The following is a 13,007-nucleotide window of genomic DNA, read 5'->3' on the forward strand; positions in this document are numbered from 1 at the left end:
AAAATCTGAAGCAATCAGGCGTCTCATCCTAGATCAACAGCCACAGCGGATGTAGGCGGAAGAAGTTTGCATGGTGTGTTCAGCTCCACTGGTCCTAAATTGTATTCATGCACATTTTACACACACGGTACGCTCACCCTTGCTGCAGAGAGTTCACCGCACACGATCACTGGTAGAAAGTGACTAGGGTCTCCAGTCAACGATCTTCGCCACTTTCTTAATCTTAGCCCTTAACACTGAGTTCACCGCACACGATCACTGGTAGAAAGTGACTAGGGTCTCCAGTCAACGATCTTCGCCACTTTCTTAATCTTAGCCCTTAACACTAATATGCTGCACGCTTTTTCAGCCCACAGCCTTCGTTGAGTTCACTTCTGCGCATCGAGTTTTACAGTGATCAGAACTGAAGTACGTTCACATATAGGGTGGATAAGTGGGTCCGGATTATGCCAAAGACGAAACCCGACTTTGGAACACGAGTTATTGTGATCTCAAGAGGAACCGTTGGCCACGAAGCCTATAATATATCTTGTTTTTCTTTTCAGCCAATTAGTTCCGCGACAGACTGAAACCTCGACGGCTTTGGCCGCCGTATCTTCCAGACAGATCAAGGTGGTTTTCTGTCTAAAGGTGTAAGGCCGAAGCCATTGTTCTGCTCATACTAGCCATGACTATCCTGGAGTCAGACAAAGACAATGGAGTCTTGGACACTAGCCTGGCACAGTCGTTTTATGCTAAGTATGAGGTACTGGATATTCTCGGTTCGGGTGCGAGCAGTACTGTACGACGGTGTGTTGAAAAGAAGACAAAAGAAGAGTTTGCTGTAAAAATTATCGACCTGAACAGTGGTGTTGATTTGCCGGACGTGATCCGTTCCGAATGCATGCGTGAAGTTTCCATACTTCGGCGGGTTTCTGGCCATCCGAATATAATTGGTTTGCATGACGTATTCGAAGGGGATGCCTATATCTTCCTAGTATTTGAAGTGTAAGTTATTTTCTTTCTCGAACTTCCATAATTGATTCGATTTTCCGTTCAGTTGTCGAGGTGGAGAGCTGTTCGACTACCTGACGCACAAAGTTACTGTTTCGGAAAAACGCACACGTATTTTTATGCGTCAATTGTTTGATGCCGTTGATTTCATCCATAAGAGACGAATTGTGCACCGGGATTTAAAGCCGGAGAATATACTCTTAGACAGTCGGGAGAATATAAAGCTGACAGATTTTGGTTTGGCCGTGTTCACAGACGACAAGGAAGAACTACGAGGTTAGTCAGTGAGCAGACTGTTCATTTTTATCCATATTTGTTGAGCATCGGCTATCTTTTGAACATAGACTATACGAACCCTACTGCGTAAATTGGTAGTTCATGCCAATGTATGGAGTGAAGTGGATTCGCCAGTTTTATAACATTTACGTTGGCTCGTCATTTGAACGGGTGTATGCGACTAAGACATCCTCCTTGACAAGTGGGCTGCGCTCACTGTAACGACATTGACTATTGATTGCTTTCAAGTACCCTTACTCATCTAATTTCCAAAAAAGCAATAGCGTCCAACCGCTACGGAAGACTTGGTAGATGGGTCGTTAAGTTTCGGACTTTCGGTACTTTTGCCGCACCACACGGTGGAGGGTGTTTTCCGAAACCAATTTGAATTTCTAACATAAAATTCAGCCCCTGAGTGAAGCTAGCCGGTACTGGAAACCCAAGAAGCATCGTACAGGTGTTCCATCCCCAGTGGAAATCATCAGCAGTGCACCTGTCATAAAACTCAGGTAGCTTAGAACCCGCGGCCTCCCGGCTAATAGTCGAAGACTAAAGGGTTCGGTGACGAACGGTCGATCAGCAGTCTGATCAGGTGACACTCAGACAGGATATGGTACCACTCAATCTTCAGTTTACATCGCGTGGTCACGTGCGGGATGAACTTGTTGTATCAAAATAATGACACCAAATGGGTTGTAAGTCACAATTAGACAAGTACATTACACCCAGTGGGATTCGTGGTGGGTTATCCGCCCAAATAACGCTTGTTATGATTTCTTGTACGATGAACCTTCTTTCGTAATGCATTAATTTCCGCTGTCACCCGTCGCATTCGGTCTATCTGACTGGATTCTACCACTCCGACGACAAATATCATTCTCATTTCGGTGGGCTGTAGTGCGGGATTGCCAAAGGACTTTATCCGGTCCATGCCCCTTTCCTCTCATAGGGCAGCCACGCGTCTATGTGGCGTGCGCTGCAGTGGCAACTTCAGGCTCTCGTTAACTTCATTTGTAAAAATCATCCGAACCATCGGGTTCGTCGTAATGTAGTATTATCTGTATTGCCCAAAATTACTTAATTCACGGACTTCCATCCCATTTGGTCAACAGCCTACTGGCGAGTTATTTTCACATCGTCTACGGTTATGAGACTTGCATTTCCAACCAAGCTCCTTCCTTCCGTTGGTCCGATAGTTTACCTTATTGGGTGTTGCAAGTCGTAGTGGCATGTGTTAAGGCGATCTTAAATGCCGGTCCAGCGTTTTTCTCAATGGTCTGGACAATAGGCCCAGACATAGAGCGTGGGACTTATTGGTGTGTAGATTTTTAGCTGACCACTTCGATAACGACTTCTTAACGCGGTTTAGAAGAACGACTTTGTGTGCTTGTCTGTGGGTGGTAATGAAACTATCGAGACCATCAAATTTGACCTTGTTGGATGAGCAGCCCGGATCGGCCAAGGCTAAGGCATTGACGGTGGACCTGCTCATTGGATATGCGGTCTTCAAGACATAGTCCCAGAATACTTTTCAAATACCAATGATGAAAAATCTTCACCGTGTGTGTCCAACACACTCATCAGGTAGGTTTCGCTGACTGATCTGATGACATCATCATTATGGTTCGTGGATTCGTACTTAGCCTGGCCGTCTGGATGGATGATCTGGTCGCAAACGTTTTCCAGTCCCACTTCGTTTTCCTTTGGGGTTGGCCACTGATGGGGAAATACCTTTGTTTTTCTTTGTTGATCTCAGGGCCCTCAAAAGAAGCACGTAGAAGATTTGATCACTTTGCTGTAGACTATAGTGACCAGCAGCGGACACGACTATTGTCATATGCGAATTCAAGATACGTGACAGTTTCAACGGCCCTTGGTATCCTTTGGCAGCTCCACGAAGTTGAACAGTATAGGGGACAGCGGATAATCCTGTTGAACCCCAGACAACCTAATCTTTTGCTGTACATACGGGCACATGAACTTCTGGACTCCTACTAAGACCTCAACAGTCTGATTAACTTGGTAGGGATGACGTCTGAAGGTAATGTATCCCACAGTTCTCGATTCGCAAATTCGACACCACCAAGAAACCAATGAAGAGGTAACAGTCGGTTGGAAAAGGTTGGGAACCGATTGAGGAGTCATCGATTCAGAAGGGTTTGGTAAACAATTGATAGTTTTTAATTGGCAAAACTTTCGCTTTTGACACAAAAGCTTCATCAGACCAAGTGAGCGGGTCACCCAACTGACCAGGTTTTAAGGCAGACGGAGAACCAATCACTAAGACTTCCTCATATTATCACACTAGATCAGGGTTTAGTGTCAGTTAACGGCTCTCGTCAGTTTGTGTGCCTGCCAAAACCTTGCATGGATGAGTTTGAGGAGTTTCAACTTAGTTCCGATCGGTTTTTGTTCCTTAACCTTCCACTTCAGGGCGCACCAATTGATGACTCGCTGCGGGTGCCACTGGTAGGTTTTCGTTGGTCTTCGTGGGCTTGTGAATGTTGCGACAATTAAGTTTGGTGGAGGGGATGTGGGTAAGGTTAAGTGGAGTTTAAATGACGACATAATAACCAGGTTGCGATGGGCCTCATTTTTTTCCAGAATTTTTTTCACAAACGTTGCCAAACCAACCGTGCAGAGGTAACTATCAGTGGATATCCAATCAAGTAGAGACTCGTCCTCTTGGTTGCTGAATATAGTACCCACCCCGGCATATCCAGCTGCAATAGCCACCGTATAACTAGAGGTGCGTAGCCGAAAGCTAAAAGAGGGCGATCAGTTCAACTTCAGTACTCGCACTCTGTATACCTTGTTTCTGGCAGACAACATGTATCAGTGCAGAGGGAATCCAAGATACAAGCAAGAGCCACCTGGTTTCCTGCTAGATTCAGTGTACGAACAAGAAAAGCAGTTGGTATGGCAAGCGTTCGAGGTTTGAAAACGGATTTCAGATAATTTAGGGTTTTTACTGAAGTCGGACGTACAGGAGATGCAGTTGAATGTGATGCTCGGTGAACAGTCCGGTCGGTCCTAGTGCTGGAATTTGTAGAGAAAGTAAGCAAACTCGGGTGGTGTAGGGTAAAAGAGGGAAAGTTTGAAAGTTTAAGGAGGGAGGCATCATCGGTAGCATGTTTTCGCCTACCTGCTGTGTGCAGCAAGTAAGGCAAACCGACTGGTGGCGCCACGCGACGGCCGATGTATCATGAGAGTATCGTTAGTTGTAAGTGTCGTGGTTATACTTTGCCCGGGATACTGGCATGGTATCCAGTCCTAGATGAAAACCTTTGCCTCAAAAGCCTGACCGTAAGGCAGCGAAAAGACATCCGGACGGTCTCATGCTACGACTACTCTCATTGCTGGGACTTTATACTTCCCTTTTGGTCTTTCCCGAATAGCTAAACCTTAGGAAACAATGTTCCAGCCAGTTTATACTGTGGGGTCACTACGACACTCATTTTCGGTCAGCACTTCGAGCTGGGAGCTATCGGCTGAACTGCTGTCGCTTACCGTCCCAAACCGCTGCTAGCGAAATGTTTGACGGGAGATAGGCCATTACATGGTAGCGCGGGGTGAAAGTAACCACATCAAATGGTGTGCCTTGAAATATCCGCGCTTTTCCGACTAGAATCGAAGTTGCAGGAGCCCTCGCATGAAATTGAACCTAACAGACCTTATTTGGGGGATTTTTGTTACCACCTAGTCGGGCCGTATAGGTGAAGTTGCGCATTAGATTGGGTTTGTAAAAGGCAGGTTAGTCCCTATGATAAGCCCGATCCCAATACGTTTATTTAAAGGCTCTTTGAAGGTGGCTTCTCAGAGGATATACTTTTTGCATCAACTTTCACTCTCTTTCTCTCTACTATTTACTGGAGAGGTTTTCGGTCTGGTTGTATGGCATTTAGATGCTGTTATTTGCTACCGGTATGATACTGTCGATGGTGGTGGTGCGTATCCGTACTCTGATTTATATTTGTCATTAGTAGGCTCATCAACTAGTCTGTCATTGAATACTCAAAACGTGGTGGTGGAATAATCCCGTCAGGTCGTTTGTCTACCCAAGGAAAGATGTCAGGATGAGACTCACATCTACCATTTCCCCCAGTTATAATTGTGCTCAAGCTACATCGCGTTTCGTAGCGAAATTCAGCTAAAGTAGGATCGATTTATCATAATTTCGTCATTGGTCGTGCTGATTGATTTCTCCTCTTTACACACTCAGAAACTCGCGGGACACCTGGTTATTTAGCCCCTGAGGTCCTCATGGTTGGCTACTACGAGGACCAGCCTCCCTACGGACAACCAGTAGATATGTGGGCGTGTGGGGTCATTATGTACACTTTGTTAGCCGGTTGCCCACCTTTCTGGAACCGTAAAGAACATCTGATGTTGCGGCAAATCATGGAGGGCCGTTATTCATTCCCAAGTCCTGAGTGGGATGACATCAGTGAGACAGCCAAAGATTTGGTACGTTTTGGTTGTTTGTGTTTGTGTTGTCACTTGTTCAAAGCTAAGTGGTGCTCACAGCGAAGATGTAGTTGTTAGTGTTGAAGCGGCCAGACCGTGATTTCGGATGCTTTTCTGATATATAACATGTTTTTGTTGTTGCTGCCATGGGATCCATTTCTTGTTTCTTAAGATGAAATTTAATGGATAGCCATTGCATCAGTATACTGCGTAAGGGTTATACTTCGCGTTTCCTTTCAGTCCAGTTGTACTGAAGTGTCTCTTTGTATCCGGAACAGAGTTTCGATGTAACTCTTCTTGTGCTAGGTTCTAGGTTGGAGTATCAAGTGGTGGGACCATTGGTCGAAGTGAAGCCTTTGTACCTCTAGTAGACCATAGAATTGGGCGATTTTGCTGTCATCTGCCTTCATTTTCCATCTTTCATGACTGATTTTCCATGGGTTATTTGTAATGTGTCGTGTTAATGCGACTGACCACCTTTGAATTTGGGCGATGCTTGCACAGGGCGATCATCACAATGCAAAGTATATTTCAAGACCGAATGAGTTTAATCGGAATTCCAGAACCAGTGTTGTTTATTGAACTAGCTGCACGCACTTTCACCAATACTGTGTTGGGTAAACAGGGCGGAAAATATCTACGCTGATAAAGGAACATCTGCAGCAATCAGAAGGCATGATTCACTGTCCCTGGTTTCAATACAGAAGAGGAGCACGTATTCACTCCAGAAAACGTGGTCTTGGTACGCGGAAACAAGGGCATGACAAGCAAGGGTATTTCTGGAAGTATGGTACTCTTCCATGACCGATACATAGCAATTGACCCTATCTATGTTCAACTACAGGCTAAGGATCATCAACTTAATCGCATAGCTCAAAGGAACGAACGGATGAGTTGACATTGAACCGAAAGGTCAAGGGTCACATGGAATGAATCGGGGAGGTCAAACTCAGGGATCATTCGGATCCCGACCGGTCAGAAAACTGGCCAACCATCCGAGAATCGCATCCGATCATCCAAACGAAAAATCAGTAAGCGGCTACGCCCACCGAGCCAACAAGACATATTTAAACACAAGCACTGCAGTTTTCACTGCCTACACACCAACTCGCCGCCAGCTCACGGCCCACTGAAGATGTCACCTTAGTTGGTGGCGAAACGTTTGCAAGGAAATTGTCCACCTCAGCTAACGGAATAACAATCATCTACATACGCTGAACTGCCAATATGTCTCTCATTGGCGAATTAAAGCTCCAGTGCTCCGATATCGCTGAGTTTACATTCTAGCGACCTTGAATTCTCTGCCTGTTTGTTTGTTTGGTATGTTGTTCTCACGCACTGTTCCTGTTGAGTAGGACATGATCACTTCTGAGGCGAGATGACTTAGTGGTTAGAGTGCGAATTCACTGACCGGAAGGTCCGTCGTGCGAACCTGACTTCTGCATCTCGAATTCTCCCGTCTAGGTTCGGGCAATTTGGCAGTATCCCAGCCATCGTGCTTCCTTCGGGTGGCATGTCAGCTGGGCACCGAAAGGGTGTTACAGCTGGACGATTATTTATTTATTTTTATTTCCGAGGTGCGTGCCATCATCATCGTCAGAAACCATTTGGCTGACGTGAATCACTAAAACCGCTCGGTCGACCTCAGTGGCACCCTAAGGCGGATTCGACGCACTGTATGATCTTTCGTTAGAGGATGTCTATCGTGTAGTTGGAATGAGTTGTAAAACCGCCGGTTCTTGGGAACTCCAAGTGATGTCAGTCGGCATTAAAGTGACAGTTGTCGAGACCTAACTCGCGAAAACCCGATGACCCGTATAAGTTTTAATCAATAACTGCGTTTTATCAAGTGAGTCTGGTCAGATACTAGTGCAGCTGTTCGTTAGGCGCGTCACTTGTCGTTTATCAGACTCATTGAGTCAGATGGAATAACCTTTGAACACATGTTTTTCGACCTTGGATAATGTACTTACTATGGTATTTTAAGTAAAGTATTTTCCAATCAACGACCAAAACCTTAGGCACTGTTCGCTTAAGGATCTGATTTAAAATCTCGTCGGTGGCAATGCTACGAACAGTTGGCTCGTACTACGTAAGCTTGTCGAAAAAACTCGGTGAAAGCGTCGATAGATTGTCAGTCTACCTCTTTCAGCGTCCTTCATTATAGCTCCTCAGCTTTGAGTGAGTGAGATTAGGGAACATACTTTTGTGAGGAAGGGTTCTAGTTCACAAGTGCACTTGGGATCCAGGCTAGTTGATGTTGTCTGAGCTATCATTTTTGCGGTTTGCAGGACATGCTGAAAAGGTACTTCGGTCAGATTTCGACGAATGAGACCGTGTGTTGGATTTCTGTCGCGCGATCAAGTCTTTATGTTTATTGGTTAACGGTGCGTTCATTTTTATCCCAGAGAAAACATATCGTACCAGTTGTTCACATCTGTTTACAAAATTGTCGTTACGTAACTGGTCTACATAGTTCCGGCACGCGTTGTGTGCTAAACCCTTTTTGATCAGTCCTCTGTTTATCCGGTCTGACCTCCGGATCCTCGGAAATTTCCATATTTCCACTAAGCATATTCGGCCCCACAGTGGCCTCTTCCGATATAAGCTATATATGTTACGGCTTGCACTCTGACGATGGGCGATGGACGGTCATTTGAACTTGAGAGTGGTAGCCTTGTTGTATTGTTAATGTTAAAACCGGTAGTTTTCAGACAGCCTCACTGAGGACAATGTACTAGCGTCGCGTTATTCCCCAACTTCTCGGGAATTGTTTATATATAGCGTTGCAGAATGGAGTAAAATAGCCCCCCCCATCAAGAACGAACCCTTCTACCGAACTGAACGTATTTTTTTTCAATTCACGAAGAAGCTTGTTCTTGGGGAGGACTCTTTATAGTTTACACTATTTGGGATGCTGATCTGGAGTTAGACCGAAACCTGAATGTCTCACGTGAATCTTCTATCTTGATCCTCTTCAATCGGATGTGTAGCGTAGAATCTAACTCCAAATTCAGTTGGCAAAGCACTGAAATATCCACCTGTAAATTGTCTGGAAAACCGACTGGGGCTCATCAGCTACCAAATTCTGGTTCTACCTGTTTTCTGTTGAAATTCGGTCGCCGCACGACCTCATGAACAAACTGCCTGTCAGATAATTTTGCTCAATCTTCCTGATTTGAGTTGAGATTTCTTAACAGGTTTTTCCTCCGGTTTTTGACTGTAGATCCGACGACTACTGGTCGTGGACACAAATAATCGAATAAAGTCAGAGGAGGCTCTGAGGCATGACTTCTTCGTGCAACAGGTGAGGGTTTGTGTTTTTCTCTCGACTAGATGAGAAAATTAGTCACTGTAGGCTTTTTGTCATTCAGGACAGTTTGGAGGGGCCCTAGTTTTTCATCCGCGGGTGTAGCCTTGGTATGAACCATGAACCGAGGGTTGCCACAGCCGGGCGCCGGTAGTGAAAGATCAGGATGCGGCTGTATGAGCTTCATGGAGGTGAGATGGCTCAGTGCGGATTTACTGACCCGAAGGTCCGTGGTTTGAAGCCAACATCTGCACCTCGACTTGGGCAACCTGACAGTGTCCCGGCCCTCGTTCATCCTTCGGGTAGCTTGGTAGCCAGGCACCCAAAGGGTGTTACAGCTGAACGAGTTCTATATTTTATTTATATATGAGCTTCATAAAGACTAATAATGTGTTAAAAGTTGAGGATAAGCGAGCAGGTGTGCCGGCGCCTTTAGCTGCGCATGTCTGTAAATGAGGTTTTAACGCTACTCCAGCCTCAAAGACAGATTTACGAAGATTCATTTTTAGGCTTCTCATTCCTTATCCAGCCTGTCTTCTATTCAGAGTTGGCTTCGGCAAACAGAACATGACGAGGCAATCGATCATGTGGTACATACAGAACAGCCATTCTAGCTATCGTTAGCGTTAGATGGCCGAAAACTATTCGTTCCACCTCAGGTCTTTTTACTCGTTATTCCCATTCTATAGGTGCCATGCTTAGAAGGCATGCGAGTTTCTTTTTTCTTCACTGCACATTTGGATATTCCGTAACCATAAAGCGACATAGGACACACCAGTGTCGTAGACTCTGTCCTCTTCCTCGTCGTCGCTGTACGTTCCGAACCGAACAAAAGGAAAGCCGACTTGTTTGATAATAATTCTGTCCGAAAAGACAACCACTTAAGCCAGTGAATGTGTTCACCATTTCTAGCGCCTGAAATATCATGATTGCTTTGAATCACCCCACTCTCGAGTAACACTTTGCATTCTGAAAGTGCCAAACGCATGCCGACAACATTACATAAGTTGTTCCTTGTAATTTTACCGAGTCTGCGTTCAGCTGTAGCACACTTTCGGTGCCTGACTGCCATGCCACTAGAAGGAAGCCCGAGGGCTGGGATACTGCCAGTTTGCTCAAGACTAGACAGGAGAGTCGAGAGGCAGAAGTCGGGTTCGAACAACGGTCCTTCCGGTCAGTAAATTCGCGCTCTTACCACTAAGGCATCTCGCCCCACCGGAGTCTGACTCGAGTACAGTGACTTCTTAAAGCGAAGTCATCACCAGAAAAGGATAGTTATAGTCTTTCTTGACTTAACGGTCTGGTGCGTTAGGTAATGGTCGTCTTCGGAGCCAATGACGCAAGTCATTCACTTGGTAGTTTGACTTTGCCTAATGGGCGGCACCGCACATAGCAAGAAGTTTATGAGCAGCGCCAGATTTCGACCGTACTGAATGACACGCAGAACTCTCACGATCAATATTCCTACGAACGAAGTGTCTAGTTTCTAAGGCCGGTTTATTCTTTTCCGGGTAAGAAGGCAGTGTCACCTCCTACTTAAATATGAGGGAGATGCTCTGGAAGAAACACTACACTGCTTACACTCCTGTGGCGTCGAACAGACCGTCTTTTAATACAATTACCCATAGTATGGGTACTTATTGCTGTTCATCAGACTGTTCTGCGTCGCCTACTCTGGCGTGGTCGGACACCAAGGAAGGCTGAGTCCCAGTCCACAGGATTGTTGTAGCATTGAAGCAGCTCTAGGCTCACGCCATTTTTATGTCGTAGTCTGCCGAATGTATGAACACTGTATACCTGACCAATCGTTTTCATTCACTTTGTATAAACTAACCCGAACTCAAGCAGAAAGTGCTTACAGGAAGCGGCTTTCCCGCAGCCATACTTGTGTTCTACTGAACTTTTTGCGAGCTGTAAGATTTCGGGTCTGTTAGTGGAATTCGCAGTCTACAGAATTCCAGAAGCATATTTATTGAGGTTTATTTGTAAGTTTCAGCAATCTCAGCATCACAAACACATTTATTTATCCTTAGATTTTGCATCATTTGCTCAGATTTCTTCGCTAACCCACAGTATCTTGGCTTGTTGTGTATTACCGGATATTCTATCAGACTCTAATGTGCTCCAGATTTAGTTGTATTAGCCATCTTGAGCTCGAGTAAGCTCAGTGGTTAAGGCGCGAAGCGGAGGGTTCGTGGCCTCTGTTTCTCGACTCTTCCTGTTTAGGCTTGGACAGCCCTTATGCTTCCTGCGGGTAGCGTATCAGGTAGGCATTGAAAGGTGCCACAGCTGGGCTAGTTTATTCGCCATATGCCACGCTGAATACGTGATCGTGAATAAATTAACTGCAAGTGTCTATCGCGGTTTCCCTGGTTTGGTCTGTCTGTCAGTCTGTCTATCTTATGCTTCTCCTATTTCTAGACTCTCGCAGTTCCCTCGGGATTCGATGCCAGGCACAAATTTCGGGTGAGTTTTTTCTCGTGTTGAGGAATGAGACAAGTGACTATTTTCGTTCACGTTCGGTATGATAATTACTGTAACGGACTAATGAGATCGCTCGTACGCACAAGTATAGCCATTGTGGTGACTTCAAACACCGAAGGGAAGGTCATCTTCTGGAGAGCGGTCGGATGTTACAAGTGTCTATCTACAAAGGGGCAGGTTAATGACCACCAGAATGGAAGCAATGTATAGTTTATTTTCTGAACGTGGATGTATCCCTGTTCCGTTCATAGTTGTGTTCGCAGAAGAAATATTTCATGTTGAACCCGATTGTTATGAGCTAAGTAACACTCAGTATCTGAACTGTTTCAATGAGACCCAAGCCAGTTGAAAATTAGCTTTTTTGGCGGTTTTGGTAACAGTTTCCACAACTCGGGTGCATCGTTCGGATTGGCTGACCCAGATTTGGGCTCATCTTCCTCCGTATTAGTGTAACTTTGATGTCATAGCATAGCACTCTAACTAAATTATTTGCCATGTGATTAGTCTCCCGATTCCTTGTCAGGTCTCCCTTCACCATCTTCTTTTATCTGGCTAGGTGGGCATCTTGGCGGTACGTTTTATTCATTGTCTAAGAGACCTGCGAACTCGAGGCGGTTATCTACACATCAAACAACTTGCCGTCGACCCCTATGCAAACAGGAAACTGCGCAAAATAATCGACACGTTGTCCTACGATGTCTACAGCCAATGGGTCAAAAAGGGCGAAGACCAAAATCGTGCAGCCATGTTTGAAAATGTGCCTCGACGCGATTTGGTCGAGCCCGTTTCAAAAGATGAGGAGGAGGATGACGAATTTATCGGAGCGTTTTGCCGTACTGACACGGTTGAATACGGAACTTTTGACTACGATGACGAAGAATGTTTACGCGCTCCTATTAGAGTAGAGTACTGAGTTGGCGATCATGAAGGCCGCTCGCTAGTGCAATACCCAATCCATTCATTCGCCCCACCCGTCGTTCATCACTGTTCCCATTTAAAATCACAACGAAGCCACAGATCATGTCCTTTAGCACTATTACCTATGTTTATTATGTTTATGTCCTCGAGTACGTCCATGCGCTCGTGTGTACAAAGAGGTGTTTTCTTCAGCAAATCACTTGTGATAAGCAGTATACCATAACCAATACTATGCCTTATCTCCACAGAACGTCGTTCTCTGATTTTTGTTTTACGCCCGAGATATCGGAGGGGGCGGGGCGTCAACTCATACGTGACAAGGTTCAGGTTTCGCCTATTCATGCACAGGTTTTATAGACCTGTTTGGGGTTGGTTGGGCTTGCTAAATAAGGGTCAGAATACGCGCCTATGGCGTCTTGTCCAAAAGCGTTAGATGACCAAAACAGGGCCAGTTGATAAGAATGAGAGACTTGGTGATGGCAGAAGGTCGCCGAACTTTTGTATGCTATGTCTGTGATGGTAGTCGATATTGTACGACTACTGCGTCGTATTTCGACAT

The 13,007-nt window shown here is 45.4% G+C and overlaps 1 protein-coding gene across 1 annotated transcript; it reads left to right on the plus strand.

Annotated features, from left to right (window-relative positions):
* Window positions 1-279: 279 nt before the first annotated feature.
* On the plus strand, window positions 280-12,696 carry T265_09098 (hypothetical protein; the record flags this gene model as incomplete). The annotated part of the gene is made up of 6 exons (XM_009175086.1): window positions 280-987; window positions 1,040-1,269; window positions 5,492-5,736; window positions 8,963-9,043; window positions 11,468-11,512; window positions 12,087-12,696. 6 exons carry the CDS (start codon window positions 668-670, stop codon window positions 12,441-12,443), a joined length of 1,278 nt encoding a protein of 425 aa, XP_009173350.1.
* Between the last annotated feature and the right edge of the window lie 311 nt (window positions 12,697-13,007).

The sequence above is a fragment of the Opisthorchis viverrini genome (assembly GCF_000715545.1).
Source record: "Opisthorchis viverrini unplaced genomic scaffold opera_v5_256, whole genome shotgun sequence".
Taxonomy (NCBI): Eukaryota; Metazoa; Platyhelminthes; class Trematoda; order Opisthorchiida; family Opisthorchiidae; genus Opisthorchis; species Opisthorchis viverrini.